Source organism: Microtus oregoni, unplaced genomic scaffold (assembly GCF_018167655.1).
Source record: "Microtus oregoni isolate MIOR12 unplaced genomic scaffold, Mior012 000056F_ref0000123, whole genome shotgun sequence".
Classification (NCBI taxonomy): Eukaryota; Metazoa; Chordata; class Mammalia; order Rodentia; family Cricetidae; genus Microtus; species Microtus oregoni.
Window position 1 is genome coordinate 9833178 of NW_024543832.1, and position 22820 is coordinate 9855997.

Sequence of the window (22820 nt, forward strand, 5' to 3'; positions counted from 1 at the left end):
TTAAGTTCAGAAAAAGCTGATTCAGTAATCACTCATTTATTAGAAGTCATGGCTATCATGGGTATACCTACTCAAATAAAGACAGATAATGGTCCTGCTTATGTCTCTAGGAAAATGAAACGGTTTTTTGATTATTACAATATCAAGCATGTTACAGGTATACCATACAATCCTACAGGTCAAGCAGTCATAGAAAGATGAAATCGAACTATAAAGTATATGCTGAACAAACAGAAAGGGGTGGAAAACACCTCCAGAAATAGGTTACATAATGCTTTGTCAACCTTGAATTTTCTCAACGCTAATGAGAAGGGAACAACAGCTGCAGAAAGACATTGGATAATGGAAAATTCTGCTGAACTAAATCAACCAGTTTATTTCAAGGATGTGCTGACCTCACAATGGAAGCCAGGAGATGTGCTGCATTGTGGAAGGGGTTTTGCTCTTATCTCTACAGGTGAGGAAAAATTATGGATACCGTCAAAATTAATAAAGGTTCGGTTTGCGGAAGAAAAGTCACTTGGAAAAGATAAATAACAATTCATTCACAAGGATGACCGGCATTCAGATGGTAAGTATTACAGATAGGATGGGGGCAGGGTTCTTTTTTTATCTCCACAGGAAAATATTCATCTCCAAAGAATTTAAGGTACCCTAAATATTTAATTACTGATGGATGGAAAATAGTTATTACCCACTAAACATCAACAATAAAATTCTATACCTATTGTAAGTATTGATTTTTTTATATATATTTGTATGTTTTATTGAACACTTCTTTATAAATGTATTGAGCTGGTTTTGGAGTTGGACTATGGCTCAGTCCCTCTTCAATTCCAAGCCTGTTGATAAGAGATATTTCAGAGATTCTGTCTCAGGTCAGGAGCCATGAAATGGAACAGAATAAGAATAATTTTATATTTGATAAACTTTCTTTGCCTTTCCTCATATCTGTGTCTTTCTTTATATGTCAGTATATGTCCTTGTTGTTAATGTTTAAATTTTCCATAACAAGCAACATATTTTCCTATAGTAATCTTTGAAATTTCCAGGATGAAGATGGGGCCCCACAACATCAACTCAATCTGGCTTTTATGACGTCATGAATTTTTCTTTTTTTTTTAAGCGCTAATATTAGACCTGTTTTTTGGTACCAACTGCAAGAGACAATTTCGAATGATGCACATTTTTGACAACACTCTGGCCCGACCATCTTAAAACACTCAGAGACTAGTTATAATTTTCCTAACTCAAAGGTTAATTTGGGAATTTTACCATCATTTGCTTTCACAGGGGCCCCTAAGAAGAACGTCGCCCCCATGTCAGCTAGAAGCAATCTAAGAGGACGACGTCCCCTCTCCCAACAGAGTTTTCCCACAGGGTTAGGGACATCTTTTAGTGGTTGGTTTAGGGTTGAGGGGATGGGGAGATATTGTATGGAATTAGGGGTATATTCAAAAAAAAGAGGGGGATTAACTGGTTTGATGGGATGATTGGTATTTGTGACTTACTGTTTTTAGAAAATTATATTGGTACTGTTTCTTGTATATTGATATATTGAATATTGAATGTGAGTGTTCCTACCTTTATTTTTGTATAAGAGTATGCTTATATTGTATGGATACATCTATCATATCACAATGTACATTTCTACCTCTGGTACTATTTATGTAATAACATTGTTTACATTTTGATATGTAATGACATTGTTTACAGGTGAAGATCATTGTCTTCATATTTGCACAGTTGTTTATTCTCTTAGTTTTCAAATTAGATAGGTATTGAGAATTATATGTTTGTCATATTATTTTTAGGTTAATCAGGTCTTTTAGATACATAGAGATTATTTTTAGTATAGATAGTATAATCTTCAGCCTCTTTGAAGAGCTGTAGAAAATGGCCTTTAATCTAACCTAGAATTCTGTGCCATTGAGACACAATTACTCCTGGCAACACCACTCTACTCCCGAGAGAACATTGAGCACCAAAGACACTCCACTGGGAGCTGGTCTTCTTGGCAGAACTGGCCTTTGGGTTAAGAAAAGCCCATACCTCAACTACTGACTAAGATATGAAACAGGATTGTCTTATCTTGCCAAGACAGGGTAGGATAATTCTAAGAAAGTTCCTTGCATTTGATAATGGTATGTCAGTTATGTTAGGCCTTAGCCAAAGTTGGTTGACTCAACATTACAAACGAGATTTTGGGTGATTGCCCAGGTAGTCAGTTGTCTCTGTCATTTGTTGCACATTTTGGATATCTCTCATTTGTTAAGTAATATTTACTCCCTTCTCAGATCTTTGATGGAGTTGAAGATTATTTAATTGTAGTTACTCTCTAGCAAAACTTTTGTTCTCAATATTGTTTGTTATATTTATCATTTGTTATTATTGTTTATAGTTATATTTGGTTTAGTTCTGTCTTATTTAGACAAAAGGGGGAGATGTAGGGTTAAGACAGCCCCTTTAGGGGGCGGGGTTTGCCTCGGGCGAATGCCTGCCAATAAATGGGCTTGCACAGAGGCGGCTTGGCCCTTTTTCCTTCCTACTTCCTGTGCCACGTGGAACTTCTGTTCTGTAAGTTTATCATTAAAGTGTGAATATTGTTTAGTATTTGCATTGCATTTATTTATGCCGATACAAGCATTCAAACAGACTAGGCTCCCACAAAGCCCATCCATGCAGTAGAATCAAAACTTAGCACCACTGTCCGTGGCTTCTCAGTCAGCATCCACCATAAGCCACATTCAAGAATACGGATTGATCACATGCTCAATCAGTTCCAGTCTAACTGACCTTGGTGATCTCCCATTAGGTCAGTCCCACCGTCTCAGTGGGAGGATGCACCCCTCGCGGACCTGACTTCCTTGCTCATGTTCTCCCTCCTTCTGCTCCTCATTTGGACCTTGGGAGCTTAGTTCAGAGCTCCAGTGTGTGTCTCTGTCTCTATCTCCATCCATCACCAGATGAAGGTACAATGGTGATATGCAAGATATTCATCAGCGTGGCTATAGGATAAGGCCAGTTCAGGCACTCTCTCCTCTGCTGCCCAGGGAACAAGCTGGGGACATCTCCTTGGACACCTGGGAACCCCTCCAGAGTCAAGTCTCTTGCCAACAAACATGGCTCCCTTAATTAAAATATCTACTTCCCTGCTCCCACATCCACCCCCCTCCATCCCAACCACCCCATTCCCTCAAACTCTCCCTATCCTCCCCTTCTCCCTTCTCTCTCCCCATCACCCCTTCCTCCACTCCAACCTCACCCCCGTGCTCCCAACCCCTGTCTGGCAATCTTGTCTACTTCCAATATCCAGGGGGATAACTATATGTTTTTCATTGGGTTCACCTTCTTATTTAGCTTCTCTAAGATCACGAATTGTAGGCTCAATGTCTTTTATTTATGGCTAAAATCCACTTATAAATGAGTACATACCATATTCATCATTTTGGGTCTGGGTTACCTCTCTCAGGATAGTGTTTTCTATTGCCATCCATTTGCATGCAAAGTTCAAGATGTCATTGTCTTTTAACGCTAAGTAGAATGCTAAAGTGTATATGTGCCACACCTTCTTCATGCATTCTTCTATTGAAGGGCACCTAGGTTGTTTCCAGGTTCTGGCTATTACAAATAGTGCTGCTATGAACATAGTTGAACAACTGTTTTTTAGTATGATTGGGCAACTCTTGGGTATATTCCCAAGAGTTAAATTGCTGGGTCCTGAGGTAGGTTGACTCCCAGTTTCCTGAGAAACCGCCACACTGATTTCCAAAGTGGTTGCACGAAGTTGCATTACCTACAGCAATGGATGAGTGTCCCCCTTACTCCACATCCTCTCTAGCATAGGCTACCATTGGTGTTTTTCATTTTAGCTATTCTGAGAGGTGTAAGATGGTATCTCAAAGTTGTTTGATTTGCATTTCCCTGATCACTAAGGAGGTTGAGCATGACCTTAAGTGTCTTTTGGCCATTTGAAATTCTTCTGTTGAGAATTCTCTGTTCAGTTCAGTACCCCATTTTTTATTGGGATAATTAGAATTTTAATGTCTAGTATCTTGAGTTCTTTATATATTTGGAGATCAGACCTTTGTTTGTTGCGGGGTTGGTGAAGAACTTCTCCCATTCAGTAGGATGCATTTTTGTCTAAATGAGAGTGTCCTTTGCTTTACAGAAGCTTCTCAGTTTCAGGAGGTCCCATTTATTCATTTTGCTCTTATTGTCTGTGCTACTAGGGTTATACATAGGAAGTGGTCTCCAGTGCCTATGTGTTGTAGACTACTTCCCACTTTCTCTTCTACCAGATTCAGTGTTGTCAGATTAATATTGAGGTCTTTAATCCATTTGGACTTGAGTTTTGTGCATCGTGATAGATACGGATCTATTTTCATTCTTCTACAGGTTGACATCCAGTTATGCCAGAACCATTTGTTAAAGATGCTTTCATTCATCCATTGTATAATTTTAGCACCTTTGTTGAAAATAAAGTGTTCATAGGTTTCTGGATTAATATCTGCATCTTCAATTTGATTCTTTTGGTCAACATCTCTGTTTTTGTGCCAATACCAAGCTATTTTCATTACTGTAGCTCTGTAATAGAGTTTGAAGTCAGGGATGGTATTGCCTCCATAGGTACTTTCATTTTATAGGATTGTTTGAGCTGTCCTGGGTGTTTTCTTTTTCCATATAAAGTTGAATGTTGTTCTCTCAAGGTCTGTGAAAAATTTTGTTGGGATTTTGATGAGGATTGCATTGAATCTATAGATTGCTTTTGGTAGAATTGCCATTTTTACTATGTTGATCCTCCCAATCCAAGAGCATGGGAGATCCTTCCATTTTCTGGTATGCTTTTCAATTTCTTTCTTCAAAGACTTAAAGTTCTTGTCAAATAGATCCTTCACTTCCTTTTTTAGAGTTACCCCAAGATACTTTATGCTATTTGTGGCTATGATGAAAGGTGAAGTTTCTCTGATTTCCCTCTCTGCTTCTTTGTTCTTTGTGTATAAAAGGGCAACTGATTTTTTGTAGTTGATCTTCTATCCTGCCACATTACTAAAGGTGTTTATAAGCTGTAGGAGTTCTTTGGTAGAGATTATGGGGTCGCTTATGTACACTATAATATCATCTGTAAATAATGAAAATTTGACTTCTTCCTTTCCCATTCGAATCCCCTTGATCTCCTTATATTGTCTTATTGCTATTGCTACAACTTCAAGCACTATATTGAAGCACTATATTGAAGAGCTATGGAGAGAATGGACAGCCTTATCTTGTTCCTGATTTTAGTGAGATGGCTTTGAGTTTCTCTTCATTTAATTTAATGTTAGCTGTCAGCTTTCTGTATATAGCTTCTATTATATTTAGGAATGAACCTTGTATCCCTAATCTCTCCAAGACCTTTATCATAAAGGGGTGTTGAATTTTGTCAAATGCTTTTTCAGCATCTAATGAAAGGATCATATTTTTTCCTTTAGTTCATTTATATGATAGATTACATCAATAGATTTTTTTTGTTGTTGGTTGCACCAGCCCTGCCAAACTGGAATAAAGCCTACTTGGTCATAATGTAAATTTTTTTGGATGTTTTCTTGGATTCGGTTTGCCAGTATTTTATTGAGAATTTTTGCATCAATGTTAGTGAGTGAGATTGGTCTGTAATTCTCTTTCTCATTTAAGTCTTTGTGTGGTTTTGTTACCAGGGTGACTGTAGCTTAATAAAAGGAGTTTGGTAATGACTCTTCCATTTCTGTTTTGTGAAACACATTAAGGAGTATAGGTATTAGCTCCTCTTGGAAGTTCTAGTAGAATTCTGCATTGAATCCATCTGGTCCAGGACTTTTTTTGATAGGGTGGTTTCTGAGGACAGGTTCTAATTCCTTGCGACTTACAGGTCTATTTAAACTGTTCACCTGGTCTTGATTTAATATTGGTATATGGTACTTATCTAAAAAAGTGTCCAGGCGCAACGGAAGAATGGATGAAGAAAGTATGGAATATATACATATTAGAGTATTACTCAGCAGTAAAAAACAAGGACTTCTTGAATTTTGCATACAAATGGATGGAAATAGAAAACACTATCCTGAGTGAGGTAAGCCAGACCCAAAAAGAGGAACATGGGATGTACTCACTCATATTTGGTTTCTAGCCATAAATAAAGGACATTGAGCTTATAATTCATGTTCCTAGAGAAGCTAAATAAGGTGAATCCAAAGACAAACACATAGGCATCCTCAGGAATATTAACCTTCATCAGGCGATGAAAGGAGACAGAGACAGAGACCCACACGGGAGCACCGGACAGAAATCTCAAGGTCCAAATCAGGAGCAGAAGGAGACGGAGCACGAGCAAGGAACTCAGGACCACAAGGGGTGCACCCACACACTAAGACAATGGGGATGTTCTATTGGGATCTCACCAAGGCCAGCTGGCCTAGGTCTGAAAAAGCATGGGATAAATCCGGACTAGCTGAACATAGCGGACAATGAGGAATACTGAGAATTTAAGAACAATTGCAGTGGGTTTTTGATCCTACTGCACGTACTGGTTTTGTGGGAGCCTAGGCAGTTTGAATGCTCACCTTAAGAGACCTGGATAGAGGTGGGCAGTCCTTGGGCTTCCCACAGGTCAGGGAACCCTGATTGCTCTTCGAGCAGATGAGGGAGGGGGACTTGATCGGGGGAGGGGGAGGGAAATGGGAAGCGGTTGTGGGGACGAGGCAGAAATCCTTAATAAATAAATAAATTTAAAAAAAATAAATAAAAAAGTGTCCATTTCTTTCACAATTTCCAATGTTGTGGCATACAGGCTTTTGTAGTAAGATCTAATGATTCTCTGAATTTCCTCTGTGTCTGTGGTTATGTCCTCCTTTCCATTTCTGAGCTTGTTAATTTGTGTGTTCTCTCTCTGCCATTTGATTAGCTTGGATAAAGTTTTGTCAATCTTGTTGATTTTCTCCAGGAACCAGCTTTTTGTTTCTTTGATTCTTTGGATTGTTTTCTGTATTTCTATTTTGTTGATTTCAGCCCTCAGTTTGATTATTTCCAGTCTTCTACTCTTCCTGGGTGAGTCTGCTTCTTTTTTTTTTTTCTATCGCTTTCAGATGTGCTGTTCAGTCTCTAATATGTGCTTTCTCCGTTTTCTTTATGTGGGCACTTAGAGCTATGAACTTTCCTCTTAGCACTGCTCTCATAGTGTCCCATAGGTTTGGGTATGATGTGTCTTTATTTTCATTGAATTCAAGGAAGACTTTAATTTCTTTCTTTATTTCTTCCCTGACCCAGGGGTGGTTCAGTACTTGACTGTTCAGTTTTTATGAGTTTGTAGGCTTTCTGAGGGTAGAATTGTTGTTGAATTCTAACTTAATCCATAGTGTTCCGATAGTCCACAGGGGTTACTACAATTTCTTTGTATCTATGGATGTTTGCTCTGTTGCCATTTTTGTGATCAATTTTTGACAAGGTTCCATGAGATGCTGAGAAAAATGTATATTCTTTTCTGTTTGGGAGGAATTTTCTATTAATGTCTTTTAAGTCCTTTTGGTTCATTACATCTGATAGTTCTCTTATTTCTCTGTTAGGTTTCTGTCTGGTTGACCCGTCCATTGGTGAGAGCGGAGTGTTGAAATCTCCTACTATTAGAGTGTGGGTTTTGTTGTATGCTTTCAGTTCTAGTAATGAACATATGTTGGTGCTTTTATATTAGAGGCATAGGTATTCAGGATAGAGACTTCCTCCTGATGAATTGTTCCTGTTATGAGTATAAAGTGTCCATTTCCATCTCTTCTGATTGATTTTAGTTAGAAATCAATATTGTTAGATATTAGTATAGCCACACCTGCTTTTTTCTTTGAACCATTTGATTGGGAAACCTTTTCCCAACCCTTTACTCTGAGTATCTGTCTTTGAGGTTGAGGTGTATTTCTTGTAAACAGCAGAGTGTTGGATCTTGATTTTGATCCATTCTCTTAACCTGTGCCTTTTTATAGGTGAATTGAGTCTATTGATATTAAGTGATATTTATGACCAGTAGTTGTTAACTCTGGTTATTTTTTTCTGCTTGTAGTGTTTGTTTGTTTCCCTTCTTTGAGTTGTGCTGGTGGAGGGTTGTCAGATGCTTGTGTTATTATGGCTGTTGTTGGCTACCTTTGTTTGTGATTTTCCTTCTAGTATTTTATGTAAGGCTGGGTTTGTGGCAACGTATTTTTTGAATCTGTTTTTGTCCTGGAATATCTTGTTTTCTCCATCGATGGTGAATGCAAGCTTGGCTGGGTATAGTACTCTGGGCTTGCATTTATGGTCTCTTATTGTCTGCAGCACATCTATCCAAGACCTTCTGGCTTTCATGGTTTCCATTGAGAAGTCAGGTGTAATTCTGATAGGTTTCCCTTTATATGTTACTTGACCTTTTTCTTTTGTAGCTCTTAATATTTGTTCTTTATTCTATATGTTTTGTGTTTTGATTATATATGGCAAGGGGATGCTTTTTTTACCCAGTCTATTTGGTGTTCTGTATGCTTCTTATACCTTCATAGGAATATCCTTCTTTAGGTTGGGTAAGGTTTCTTCTATAATTTTATTAAATATATTTTCTGGGCCTTTGATCTGTAATTCTTCTCCTTCTTCTACACCTATTATTCTTAGGTTTGGTCTTTTCACAGTGTCCCAAATTTCCTGGATGTTTTGTATTAAGGATTTGTTGCATTTATTTTGTTCTTTAATCAGTGAGTTTTTTCCTCTATAGTATCCTCAGTGTCTGAGATTCTTTCTTCTATCTCTTGTATTCTGTTGGTAATACTTGTCTCTGTAGTTCCTGTTCATTTTCCCAGATTTTCCATATCCAGCCTTCCTTTGTTTTGTGTTTTCTTCATTACCTGCATTTTATTTTTCAAGTCTTGAACTGTTTTCCTTTCCTGTTTAATTGCTTTTTCTTGTTTTTCTTGGGAATCTTTGAGAGATTTATTCATTTCCTCTACATTTCTGTCTGTCATCTCCATTTCTTTATGGCTGTTTTTCCCTCCTGTTTAAGTTCCTCTGTTATTTCATATTGTTCCATTTAAAGTCGATTTCTTCTATTTCTTCTGGGGTAGGGTGTTCAATTCTTCTTGTTTCAGAATACCTGAATTCTGGTGATGTCATGTTGCCTTTCAGGTTGTTGGAGGAATTCTTGCATTTGCTTTCAGGTTGTTGGATGAATTCTTGCATTGGCACCTGCCCATCTCTTTCTTTAAATGTAGCCTGGAGATATTGGTGTCTTGGTCCAGTCTTTGCTGTGACTGACTCTCTGGGTGTATCTCCTCAGTGCAGGAGCAGGATCTGTTCCAGTCTGCATGGAACTCCTCAGCACTGAAACAGAGATACCTGGTAGCCCAAGGACACCACAGACATAAGGTTGAACATGGGGCAGGGCAGGGTTGAGTGGAACATAGAAGACCCTGCAGCATAAGCTGAAGGTGCTCTGCACTCCTTTGCAGGGACCTTCCTCCCTGCCAGGCTGGCAGACATTCACCCCTCTGGGTGGATATCTTTAGAGCAGGAGCAGGAACTATTCCTGGGCCAAGGACCTTGCAGACAATAAGTCAGGCTTGGGGGAGGCAGGGTCTTGTGTAACAAGGAAGCCCCTTCAGCAGGAGCTTGGGGCTGTGCTCTCTCTGGGCCAGTCTGCCCGAGAATAGCACACACTCACCCGTCTGGATGGAAGTTATCAACACTGAAACAAGGGTATCTGGGAATCCAAGGACACCACAGACAAAAGAGCGAACATGGGGGCAGGGCAGAGTCGAGTCCCATGGTGTCTTTTACCATCCAAGGCTGTGTGGATTCCCAGGGTCTGGGCCTCAACATGGGGCCATTCTGCTCTTCATGGGCCACTCTGCAGCTGTGCCCATGTAGACTGTAGTAGCCTATTCTGGTTCTGGGGATCATGCTGTCATCTAGCCTTGGGCTGCTACCAAGGACTGTGTCTGGGTCTATAATCCTAACATAGTTGGGGTCTGTGTTTCCAGCAAATGCCACATGGATGCCAAGGTTCTCGGCTGCCACCTGTGGTCATGTTGTGGTATAAGAGATATACCATGACTGGGGCAATTCTGATCTAAGTAGCCTGTACTGCCACCAAAGATCATGATGTCATCAGGACCCAAGCTGCTGCCTGCATCAATATCCGTGGATCCTATTAGCACAAACAGCTGTATAGATGCCTGGAATCTCGCCAAACAGCTAGGCCATGCTGATGTCCAAGGGTCATGCTGCCACTGGTGCTATAACGATCAGGTAGCCTGCGCTGTCACCTGGGACCATGATGACATCAAGGCCTAAGATGTGCCCTAAGGCCAAGTCTGGATCAGTGGCCCTACCTTATCCAGACTCTGTCTTGAAAGTCTGTCCATGGCTCCTTTTACCATCGAAGGCCACGTTGATGCTCAGGGTCTGAACTGACAAGTGAGCCCGTGCTAGAGTCCAGGGACCATGCTGCTGCTAGGCACTGCCAATGTAAGAAGCCTGTTCTGCTCTCCAGGGCCATAGTGACATCTGGGCCAAAGATGCTACTACTAGCCATGTCTGGTTGTGTGGTCCTGTTGAAGCTGAGGTCTGTGTTGATGTTCATTGCCCATATTACTACAATAGCCCATGTGAACCATGTGTTGAAGTTCAAGGGCCATGCTGAATTGACCCTTCCCCTGGCCAGCCCTGGGATAGAAACCCCCATGACTCCCACACAGAGAGTTGCTCACACACACTTGCAAAGCTAGTTCCTCCTCTCACCTGAGGAGGGTGGTTCCAGCAGCTCAGAATGATGAACTCAGCTACCACCCAGGCACATCCAGGGTTTTGAGTTGGCATACTCCAACATCTACTGCTGTCCCTGACCTACTGGAGCATGTGAAGGAACTGGTCCTGAAGAACCATAGCTTCAGGATCTCTATGGCTTAGGGAAACAACATGATATCCAAGAGCAATTTTACTGAGGGTCCAGTATTGATGGGTACCAGAAGCCAGAGGCCTTGAACCTGACCAACAGCACACAACACAAGGAACATTGGCAAGTAAGGCTGTGTGGACAGAAAGCTCTACTGTGTAGTTCAATGCAGTTCCCAGTGGTAGTAAAACATGATGGAGAAGCAAAGTGGTTTTTTTTGTTGTTTTGCTCTTTTGTTTTCTTTTCATGTTTATTTATTTGTTCTTAATTAATATTTTATTTGTTATTTTTTAATTTTTATTTCTTTTTAAAATTTTCCTTGTATGGAGACCATATAAGGGTAGATATGGAGGGACTGGAAAATGAGTGATATTGGAGTGTATTAGGTAAAATTCCCAAAGAAACAAGATTTTTTTCTTTTTTTTAATTATTTATTAAAAATTTCTGCCTCCGACCCTCCTCCCATTTCCCTCCCACTCTCCCACCCCCCCTCCCCCTCCCTCTTCAGTCCTAAGAGAAGTCAGGGTGTTAAGTCCAAGGCCCTCCCCCTTCCATCCAGGTCTAGGAAGGTGTGCATCCAAACAAACTGGCTCCCAAAAAGCCAGTACATGCAGTAGAATCAAAACCCAGTGCCATTATCATTGGCTTCTCAGTCAGCCCTCATTGTCAGCCACATTCAAAGAGTCCAGTCTGATCACATGCTCATTCAGTCCCAGTCCAGCTGTCCTTGGTGAGCTCCCATTAGATCAGTCACACCGTCTCAGGGGGAGGATGCACCCCTCGTGGTCCTGACTTCCTTATTCATGTTCTCCCTCCTTCTGCTCTTCATATGGATCTTGGGAGCTCAATCCAGTGCTCCAATGTGGGTCTCTGTCTCTATCTCCATCCATCGCTGGATGAAGGTTCTATGGTGATATGCAACTTATCCATCAGTGTGGCTATGGGAGAAGGCCAGTTCATGCACCCTCTCTTCTGCTGCCCAAGGACCTAGCTGGGGACATCTCCTTGGACACCTGGGAACCCCTCTAGAGCCAAGTCTCTTGCCAACTCTAAAATGGCTCCCTTAATTAAGATATCTCCTTCCCTGCTCCCATATCCGCCCTTACTCCATCTCAACCATCCCACTCCCTCAAGCTCTCTCCAATCCTCTCCTTCTCCCTTCTCTCTCCCTATCTCCCCTTATCCTCACCCCACCCCAAACCCCAAGCTCCAAACTTTTGCCTGGCGATCTTGTCTACTTCCAATATCCAGCAGGATAACTATATGTTTTTCTTTAGCTTCTCTAAGATCACAAACTATGGGCTCATTGTCCTTTGTTTATGGCTAGAATCCACTAATGAGTAAGTACATACTATATTCACCTTTTTGGGTGGGTCTGGGTTATCTCACTCAGTAAAATGTTTTCTATTTCCATCCATTTGCATGTAAAATTCAAGATGTTATTGTTTTTTTTTACCGCTGAGTGGTAATCTAATGTGTATATGTGCCACACCTTCTTTATCCATTTTTCCATTGAGGGACACCTAGGTTGTTTCTAGGTTCTGGCTATTGCAAATAGTGCTGCTATGAACATAGTTGAACAAATGCTTATGTAGTATGATTGGGCATCTCTCGGGTATATTACCAAAAGTGGAGTTGCTGGGTCCTGAGGTAGGTTGAGTCCCAGTTTCCTGAGAAACCACCACACTGATTTCCAAAGTGGTTGCACAAATTTGCATTCCCACCAGCAATGGATGAGTGTTCCCCTTTCTTCACATCTTCTCCAGCATAGGCTATCACTAATGTTTTTGAATTTAGCCATTTTGACAGGTGTAAGATGTTATCTCAAAGTTGTTTTGATTTGCATTTCCCTGCTTAGGGAGTTGACCACGAGCACTTCCTACATATAACCCCAGTAGCATAGACAGTAAGAGCAACAATGAATAAATGGGACCTCCAGAAACTGAGAAGCTTCTGTAAAGCAAAGGACACTGTCATTAAGACAAAAAAGCAACCTACTGAATGGGGAGATCTTCACTAACCCCACATCAGACAAAGGCCTGATCTCCAAAATATATAAAGAACTCAAGAAACTAGGCATTAAAATTCTGAATAACCCAATTAAAAAATGGGGTAATGAACTAAACAGAGAATGCTCAACAAAAGAAGTTCAAATGGCCAAAAAAAAATTTAAGAATTTAAAAAAAAATGTAAATTCCCCCCACCCAATACTATGAGCAAGCATTGGTGGAGTAGGGCAGTGAGTCTTTTGGGCATTTGCCAAGGAATGGTATTGCTGGGTCATGTGATATCTTTATTTTTAGCTTATTTGGAATTCTCCACAATTATTTCCATTGTGGCTACACCAGCTTGCTATCCCATCAACAGCGACTGAAGGTTCTCTTTGCCCCTTATCCCTTCAGAATTTGTCATCATTTTCTGTTGATATTTTGCCATCCTGACTGGGGTAGATTATCTATCAAAGTTGTTTTGAATTGTATTTCCTTAATTTGTAGGGATAATGAACACCTTTTGAGATACTATTAGCAATAGTTTTCTTCTTTGACAGATTCTCTTCATCGGTTGTGGTTCATTTTTCTAGTGGATCATTTGTGTGGCTTTTTGGTTTTGCTTTTTCATTTTGAATTTGAGTTTTTTATATATTTTGGATAATAATCTGCTATCAGAAATAAATCTGCGAAGACTCTCTCCTGTTCTGTGGGCTTCTTATTTGCCTGGTTGATTATTCCCTTAGCTGTGCCAAAATATTTTAGTTTTGTGAAGTACTATTTGTCAGAAGATGGCCTTAATTTTTGAGAAATAAAAATACTATTCAGGGAGTTCTTTGCTGCACTAATATAATAAAGAATACAATTTGTGCTTTCTTTTCTTCTGGTACAAAGGAATCTCACAGGAATCTAAAAGAATGACCCCAGCTAAGACTCCTAGCAATAGTAGCCTGAATTGGCCATCTTCTGTGACAAGATTTGAAACTAGTCCAATTGTCATCAGAGAGGCTTAATCCGGAAACTGATGAAAAAAGATGCAGGCCACAACCAAACATTAGGCAGTACTCTGGTTGTTCTGCATGAGAGAAGAAAGCATTGTAGGAGACAGAGGGGTCAAGTACACCACAAGAAAACTCACAGAATCAGTTATCCTGAGCTCATAGGGGCTCAAAGAAACTGGAGCCACAATCAGGAAGTAACATAGGCCCTTTGCACAAAAACAGTTGTGTAAATTGGGCCTCTTGTGGGATTCTTAACAGTGGGATCAGGGGCTGTCTTTAATTCTTTTATTGACTTTTGGGAGCCTACTCCTCATACTGGGTACCAATTTCATGTCATATTTTGTTGATACTCATGGGATACCTGCCCTTTTCACACATAAATGGGGGAGGAGTGGATTGGAGTGAAGAGTAGAAACATGGGCTGGAGAGATGGCTCAGAGGTTAAGAGCACTGCCTGCTCTTCCAAAGGTCCTGAGTTCAATTCCCAGCAACCACATGGTGGCTCACAACCATCTGTAATGAGGTTTGGTGCCCTCTTCTGGCCTGCAGGCATACACACAGACAGAATATTGTATACATAATAAATAAATAAAATATTTAAAAAAAAGAGTAGAAACAGAGGTGGAGTAAAGGGGACTGAAGAGGAGGGATGGGACACTGAAGTTGGGATGTAAAATAAATAACTAAATTTTAAAGAGAGGGGCAAAGTTGTGTGTGATGGTATAGACCTTTAATCCTAACACTGAGAGTTCTGTAAGTCTGAGGTCAAACTTATGGGACATAATGAAACCAGTGCTAAGAGGAAAGAATGTTGTTAGAACTATGTGTCTGCATTAAGAATTTGGAGAAATATCACACTAGCAACTTAACAACAAACCTGAAAACTCTAGAACAATAAGAGGACACATACATGAGAGGAGTAGACAGCAGGAAATAACGAAACTGAGGGTTGAAATCAAGAAAATAAAATCAAAGAACAATACAAAATAATCAATGAAAGAAAGAGTTGGTTCTTTGAGAAAATCAACAAGGTAGGCAAATCCTTATCCAAACTAACTAAAGACAGAGAGAGATTATGCAAATTAACAAAATCAGAAATGAAAAGGGTACATCATAACAGACACTGAGAAAATCCAGATAATTATTACATCATACTTGAAAATCTAAAAGAAATGGATTTATTTATTGACAGGTACCACATACCAAAATTAAATCAAAATCAGATAAACAATTTAAGTAGACCTACAACCCCTAAGGAAATATAACTATTCATTGAATGTCTCCAAAAACAAAAACAAAAAGCCTAGGACCAGTTGGTTCTAGGAAAAATTCTATCAAAATTTTAAAGAAGAATTAATACCAATAGTTTTTAAATACTTCTACACAATAGAAAGAGAAGGAACATTGCCAAATTCTTTTTTTTCTTGAAGCTACAGTTATCCTGATACCCAAACCACAAAAAGACTCAACAAAGAAAGAAATTGCAGACCAATTTCCTTCATGAACAATGATACAAAAATATTCAATAAAATACTGGTCAACTGAATCCAAGACCACAACAAAAGATCATCCACCGTGACCAAGTAGGCTTCATTCCAGAGATACAGGGATGGTTCAACACATGAAAATCTGTCAATGTAATACACTGTATAAGCAAATTGAAGCAAAAAGCCACATGATGACCTCATTGGATGGTGAAAAGCCTTTAACAAAATCCAAAATCCCTTCATGGTAAAGGTCTTGGAGAGATAAGGAATAAAAGCAACATGCTTAAACATAATAAACAAAACATATACAACAAGCTGACTTCCAACATCAAATTAAATAAAAAGAAACTCAAAGCAATTTCTTTAAAATCAGAAACAAGATAAGGTTGTTCACTCTTTCCATATCTAGTGAATATAGTACTCAAAGTTCTAGCTAGAGTAATAAGACAACAGTCAATGGTATACAATTTGAAAAGGAAGAAGTCAAACTTTCTCTCTTAGCAGATGATATAATAATTGTATACATAAGTGACCCCCAAAATTCTACAAGGAAACTCCTACAGCTGATAAACACCTTCAGTGGTATGGTTGGATACAAGATTAACTGAAAAAAAATCAGTATCCATGCTATATACAAATGAAAAATGAACTTAGAAGGAAATCAGAGAAACAAGACACTTTATAACAACCACAAATAATACAAAAAATCTTGGGGTGACTCTAACTAAACCAATGAAAGGCCTGCATAACAAGAACTTTAAGTCTTTAAAGAAAGAAATTAGAGAAGATATGAGAAGATGAAAAAAATCTATGTTCATGGTAAGATTAACATAATAAAATTGGCAATCTTACCAAAAATAACTTACAGGTTTAATGTGATCTCCATCAAAATTACTACACACTTCTTCATAGACCTCGAAAAAATAATACTCTACATCATATGGAAAAATTTAAAAAACTCAACGATAACTAAAACGATCCTATATAATAAAGGAACTTTCAGAGGTATCACCATCCCTGATTTCAAGTTCTCGAATAAGAGCTATAGTAATAAAAACTGCAGGGTATTGGCATAAAGCCACGGGTGGTTAAATAGAATCAAATCCAAGACTCTTACCAAAACCAAAACACCTGTGGACTGATTTTTGACAAAGAAGCCAAGATTGCACAGTGGAAAAAAGAAAGCATCTTTAACAAATAGGGCTGGCGTAACTTGATGTCAGTATGTACAAAAATGCAAATAGATCCATATCTATCACCCAAAGACCTCAACATAAATTCAGTTACATTGAACCAGAGAGAAAAGAAATTGGGAAGTAGTCTTGAACACATTGGCACAAGAGACAGCTTTATAAATAGAACATCAGAACCATGGACACAGGATGAACAATTAATAAATGGGGCTTCCCAAAACTCTCAATAACACAAAAGAGCAGCATACAGAATGGGAAAAGTTTTTCACCAGCTCCACATCTGATAGAGGGCTGATCTCCAAAATATATCAACTAAAGAAACTAGCCATCAAAATTTCAAATAATTCTTAGGGTCTTGGATTTATTAACAATAGACTATTAAACCTTTATTAAACTGCAATGTTGCCTACAACTCCCACTTCCAGGAGTAGTATTCTCAGTAATACAGGATGAATTGAAGGTAATTGGTAAAGTAGATATTTTTATTTTTTTATTTTTTTAGGGACTTGCCTACTTTACATACTTATTATTTATTTATTTATTCATTCATTCAAATATTTCCACTTTCTCCCCTTGTCCCATTCCCCTCCTGCTCCCCCATTCACCCTTTTCCCTTCCCCTCCAGTCTTAAGAGAGGGCAGGGAACCCTGCCCCGTGGGAGGTTCAAGGCCCTCCCCTCTCCATCCAGGCCTAGGAAGGTGTGCATCCAAATAGACTAGAGACCCAAAAAGCCAGTACATGCAGTAGAAACAAGTCCCTGTGCCATTATCAATGGCTTCTCAGTCAGCCCCCATTGTCAGCCACATTCAGAGAGTCCGGTTTGATCACATGCTCGTTCAGTCCCAGTCCAGCTAGATTTAGTGAGCTCCCATTAGATCAGGCACACTGTCTCAGTGGGTAGACCAACCCCTGGTGGTCCTGACTTCCTTGCTCAACTTCTCCCTCCTTCTGCTCTTCAACTGGACCTTGGAGCTCAGTTCAGTGCTCTGATGTGGGTCAGTTAATCTAATCCAACCTATTTATTTTATCAAATTATTCTTTATAATTCAGTGTGTCTCTGTTACTCTGTTATGTCTTTGAATTTCTTTGACTTTCATTTTTATTATTTATAAAGCATGATTTCCACTTTGATTTTGCATTCACACTTAACATTTATATTATAAAAATTACAAAACCTGATCTCAACTTTATTTTCTCTTAATGACCTTGAAGAATAATCTATACAGCCAGTTCATAAAAAATCAATTTCTTACATCTTTGACAATGACCTTTTTGCTCTTACATTAAAACATTTCCCTAAGCATTACTTCTATTTATAGAATAAAATATCAAATAATTCGATTTAAAAATATAGTACCAATGTAAACAGAGAATTCTCAATAGAAGAATATCAAATTTTCAAAATGCACTCAAAGACTTGTCCAGCATCCATAGGCATCAGGAAAATGCAAATCAAAATGACTCAGAAATGCCATCTTAAACCTGTCAGAATGGCTAAGATCATAAACACTGATTACAGCTTACACTGGAGAGGATGTGATGTAAGAGAAATGCTCCTCCACCGCTGCTGGGAGGGTAAACTTGTACAGCCACTTTGGAAATTGATATGACAGTTTCTCAGAAAACTGTGATTCAGTCTTCTTCAAGACCCAGCTATGACATACCCAAAGGATTCTCAATCATACCACAAGGACACTTGATCATCTAGGTTCATAACAGTCTTGTTTGTAACAGCCAGAACTTGAAAACAAAGTGGATGTCTCTCAACAGAAAAACAGATAATGAAAATGAATGTAATATATTTATACAATGAAATATTACTCAGCTGTAAACAGCAATTTGATCACACTGTCATCTTTTAACAAGATTTTGCTTAGTTGTTCTGATTTGATTTAATGTTGTCAGTGGCTTGAAAGAGAGAGTGGTTAGGAATTGTTGCTAACAAAACACTTTATGTTCAATTCTAAGCAACTGAGAGGTGTAGAGGGAAGGCTTTTATATCAGTCCTATGTGAAACCTAGTCTTTAATTCAATTTATTATATCTATCTGTGAGTGTATATATACATATACATCATATACCCCAAAACACACACACATTGTGTGTGTGTGTGTGTGTGTGTGTGTGGAGTATGTTAAATAAATCTTATGATGTTAGTTAGAAGTTGTAGTTATGCAAAATGTTAACAGATACCATGTATAAACTTTTATAAATCCACAACACACTCAAAAATATGTAAGAAAAACTAGTTCAAAATGTAAGCATTTGTATGTAAGCAGGTGGGCTTTATAGGCGGTCTTGTATAGTCTATAATAAGATAAATCATGTTGGTAGTTCTGTTTCTTGTTGCACTTGTTGAATACTCAAGTTTTCTTGTTAGTAAATAATCTCTCTCATGTAATTATCTCTAATGGAGGCAATTTCTGTGATCTCAACTCTCATGTGAGTCTCTTGGTCACTACAGTCCAGTGACGTCAATTCATAATTAGTTTCTAATCATTGCAAAGACTTTTTATATGTCTCGGTGTTGATGACAGTAATATTCTGAAGAGTTGTTGGGGAAAATTAAAGTTGAGAAAGGCATGGATTTCCTGCCTTTGTCAGCTATCTTTGTTCAGCTCCTGTAGAATTGTGCTGCTCTTGTTAGGTGCTTCTAAAAAAGATTGCTGTTTTCTGGACCTGTAGATAAGTCAGGGTATACATTCTTATGACATGTAAGTAAATGTATATATACACTTCCATATGCAATACAGAGTAAGAAATGTGAATCTTGGTGACATGTCATAGGTGTTAATTTATGGAGGATTCTGAAAGATGTTTGTGGTCATTTAATTCATCATGTGAATAGAGACAACATTTATCTAGTTAGGCTAAGTTCTTTGCAAATTCTGTAACAACGTTTATTTTTAAACTTCTTTTTATTTGTCTTAACCCCTATTTAAGATTCTTTGGTATCCAAGTGCTCCCCCAGCTCCTTACAACCTTCATATACGAGTAGATCTGATCTATTAGAAAGCAGTCCTTTGTGATTATAGACATTCAATTTATTTCTTTGTTTTCTTCCCCCAAAACTAAATGTTATGTCATCTCTATATTGCTGTATAGCAACTAAACTGTTAATGACTACAGAAGATTACAGGACAACTGCATATTTTCCATTTAATGTCATACTGTTTTGTATATATGCAAAGAAAATGTATCAATATGTTTACATTACCAGCAATGTGATATACCTATCTACCTCAAAAAAAAAATGTTGGAAAGTTGGTGAAAGGTACATTCACGAAACAAAAAGTTTTGTGACTCTTGTAAAAGGCATAGTTTTCCTCACTTCATATATTATTTCCTATATCTTAGTAATTGTATTGTAGAAAGACTTATATATTAAAATCTCAAAAACCAGGGAACTGAAGATCATCCTGCCCATTTAATATTGACATCTGAATTCAGCCTTAAATATTGTAAGAACTAAAATCAGTTTATCTGAGTACATCTAATTGGAAGCACATTTTAGTCTGAATTGTGCCAGGCCATGTGAAATTATTAAATAATGATTATTAGATTAAATTAAATTAAAATACATCTAAGACAACACACTGTAACTTAATAATGATTATGTATTCTTTGAAATCATTGACTGCTCCCCTAAAATATAAATTGACAGGCAAATTTAATAAAATTTTAGGATAATCCGATAACAATTTAACATGTAAGGATGATGAGGTGTAAGAGGTTAAAGGACACAGGCAGTGATTTAGAGGTGTCCAATAATACAGTTATGATTCTGGCATATCATTTCTTGCTTTAATCGATAATCAATTTATTTCAAATAAAATGCTTTAGCACTTTTCATCTAATATACAATGTGCCAGACAAAAAGGTAATTGATTAATTGAATTTTTAACTTCTCTAAATGATCAAGGGCTCAATAATATGGGCCTATTATCCTTATAGAAGCAGATACAAATGCCCAGCAGTAGACCTGGAAAGAAGCAGTGCTTTTGGGTTTATGAACTGGGGAAATAAGAAAGGGCTTTTGTGGGAAATGCAGTTCGCGTTCTTATTCTTTATGATTTTATTTCAGATGCTAAGAAACTTGGTTCTTGAATGTCCCAAAGTTTCCCAAGAGTCCCAGAAGGCACAGACAGTGGAAGAAATCAACTTTACGGGAGAATTAGAGGAGTTATTGGAGGCAGGTTCGTGCTTAGATCCACTTTCATGATTAGTTGTATGCTCTATTTGCTCACAAATATCTCTGTCATAGCCCTGGGAAGTTCCTGGTTCTTTCACACTTACTCTTCCTCTTGGGGTGTATATCAAAACCTCAGAAAAATGTTTCTACTTGTGTTATTTTCTTTCCTATTTGTAAGGGTTTTTGTCACTGGAGTCTAAGGGTTGGGAATTCTGAAAAATAAAACAAATTTGTTGTTTTTTAAAAAAAATAAAAGGTTCAGAAAAAGGGATGCCTTATCAAAAATCAGATGTTATATATTTTTCTGTAGTATACTTTGCTTTAAAGTTCTACTTCTTAAACATTTCTGAATATCTTGATGTGCTTGCTTTGATGGTACAAGTGATAAAACAGAAATTAATACCATGCTGGTTTCTGACAAGTTGGAGGCATGAAATACAAAAGTTATTTTCTGGGTTTGTTTTTGGAAGTGAATTAAGATTTCAAGGTTCTATAATTAGATCTATGCAATATTTTATGGGAGTAGTCATGCAATTTTGAATAACTCCATGGATAAAAACATAAAAAGTACAATCTTTGAAATATGAGCTATAATTGAGAAAGAATGCCAAATTTATTTAATTTATTGATTTCTCTTCTGTTTCTACTCAGACAACTGAAGACAAATCTCTTCCAAAGTCAATGAATGAGACAAATTACTCTCGGGTGACAGAGTTTGTGTTGTTGGGCCTGTCAAGTTCAAAGGAGCTCCAGCCTTTCCTCTTTCTCATATTTTCACTGCTGTACCTAGCAATTCTGCTGGGAAACTTCCTCATTATCCTCACAGTTTCTTCAGATTCCCGACTTCATACCCCCATGTACTTTCTGCTTGCAAACTTATCTTTTATAGATATATGTGTGGCCTCATTTGCTACACCCAAAATGCTTGCCGACTTTCTGTCTGAACGGAAAACTATCTCATTTGAAGCCTGCTTGGCTCAGATTTTTTTTGTTCATCTGTTTACTGGTGGTGAGATGGTACTTCTTGTATCCATGGCCTATGATCGCTATGTTGCAATATGTAAGCCTCTCCACTACATGACAATCATGAGTCGCCGAGTGTGTATTATTCTGGTCATCATCTCCTGGTGTGTGGGTTTCATCCACACAACTAGCCAGCTGGCATTCACTGTTAATTTGCCATTTTGTGGTCCTAATCAGGTGGACAGTTTTTTCTGTGATCTCCCTCTGGTGACCAAGCTAGCTTGCATAGACACTTATATTGTCAGCTTACTAATAGTTGCAGATAGTGGCTTTCTCTCCATGAGCTCATTTCTCCTCTTGGTCATCTCCTACACTGTGATTCTCATTACAGTTAGGAATCGCTCCTCTGCTAGTATGGCCAAGGCCCGCTCCACCCTAACTGCTCACATCACCGTTGTCATACTCTTCTTTGGACCATGCATCTTCATCTATGTGTGGCCCTTTAGTGGCTATTCAGTTGACAAAGTCCTTGCTGTGTTCTACACCATCTTTACACCCATATTAAACCCAGTTATCTACACTTTGAGAAACAAAGAAGTTAAAGCAGCTATGTCAAAGCTGAGGAGTCGCTATCTGAAACCTGGACAGGTTTCTGCCCTGATTAGAAATATTCTTTTTCTAGAAACAAAGTAAAATCACAGGACTGGCAGCATTTTTGTTTTGTCTCTGGACATTTCCAAAATGGAATTGATGGCATTTGTAAAGGTAGTCATTATCATGTGGAGCTATTTCAAGGCTTACTGTATGACTGATAGAGAGATTACATTTCGTGATTTTTTTTTGTTTTTTATTTATTTTTTTAGACACAGGGTTTCTGTGTAACTTTGGAGCTTTGGAGCCAATCCTGGAACTAGCTCTTGTAGACCAGGCTGGTCTCAATCTCATGGAGATCCCCTTATCTCTGCCTCCCGAGTGCTGGAATTAAATGAGTGTACCACCACCACCTGGCTCATTTCATAAAATTTAATATTCTTTCAGTTACTTTTGTTCTTCACTGTTGTTTTATCTTCTTGCTTTAAAAA

At 38.3% G+C, this 22820-nt stretch overlaps 1 protein-coding gene across 1 annotated transcript; it reads left to right on the top strand.

The window, feature by feature from the left end:
* Positions 1–21444: 21444 nt before the first annotated feature.
* On the top strand, positions 21445–22431 carry LOC121438653 (olfactory receptor 4K15). The gene has a single exon (XM_041639007.1). It carries the CDS (start codon positions 21457–21459, stop codon positions 22429–22431), a length of 975 nt encoding a protein of 324 aa, XP_041494941.1. The 5' UTR covers positions 21445–21456.
* Positions 22432–22820: the final 389 nt, after the last annotated feature.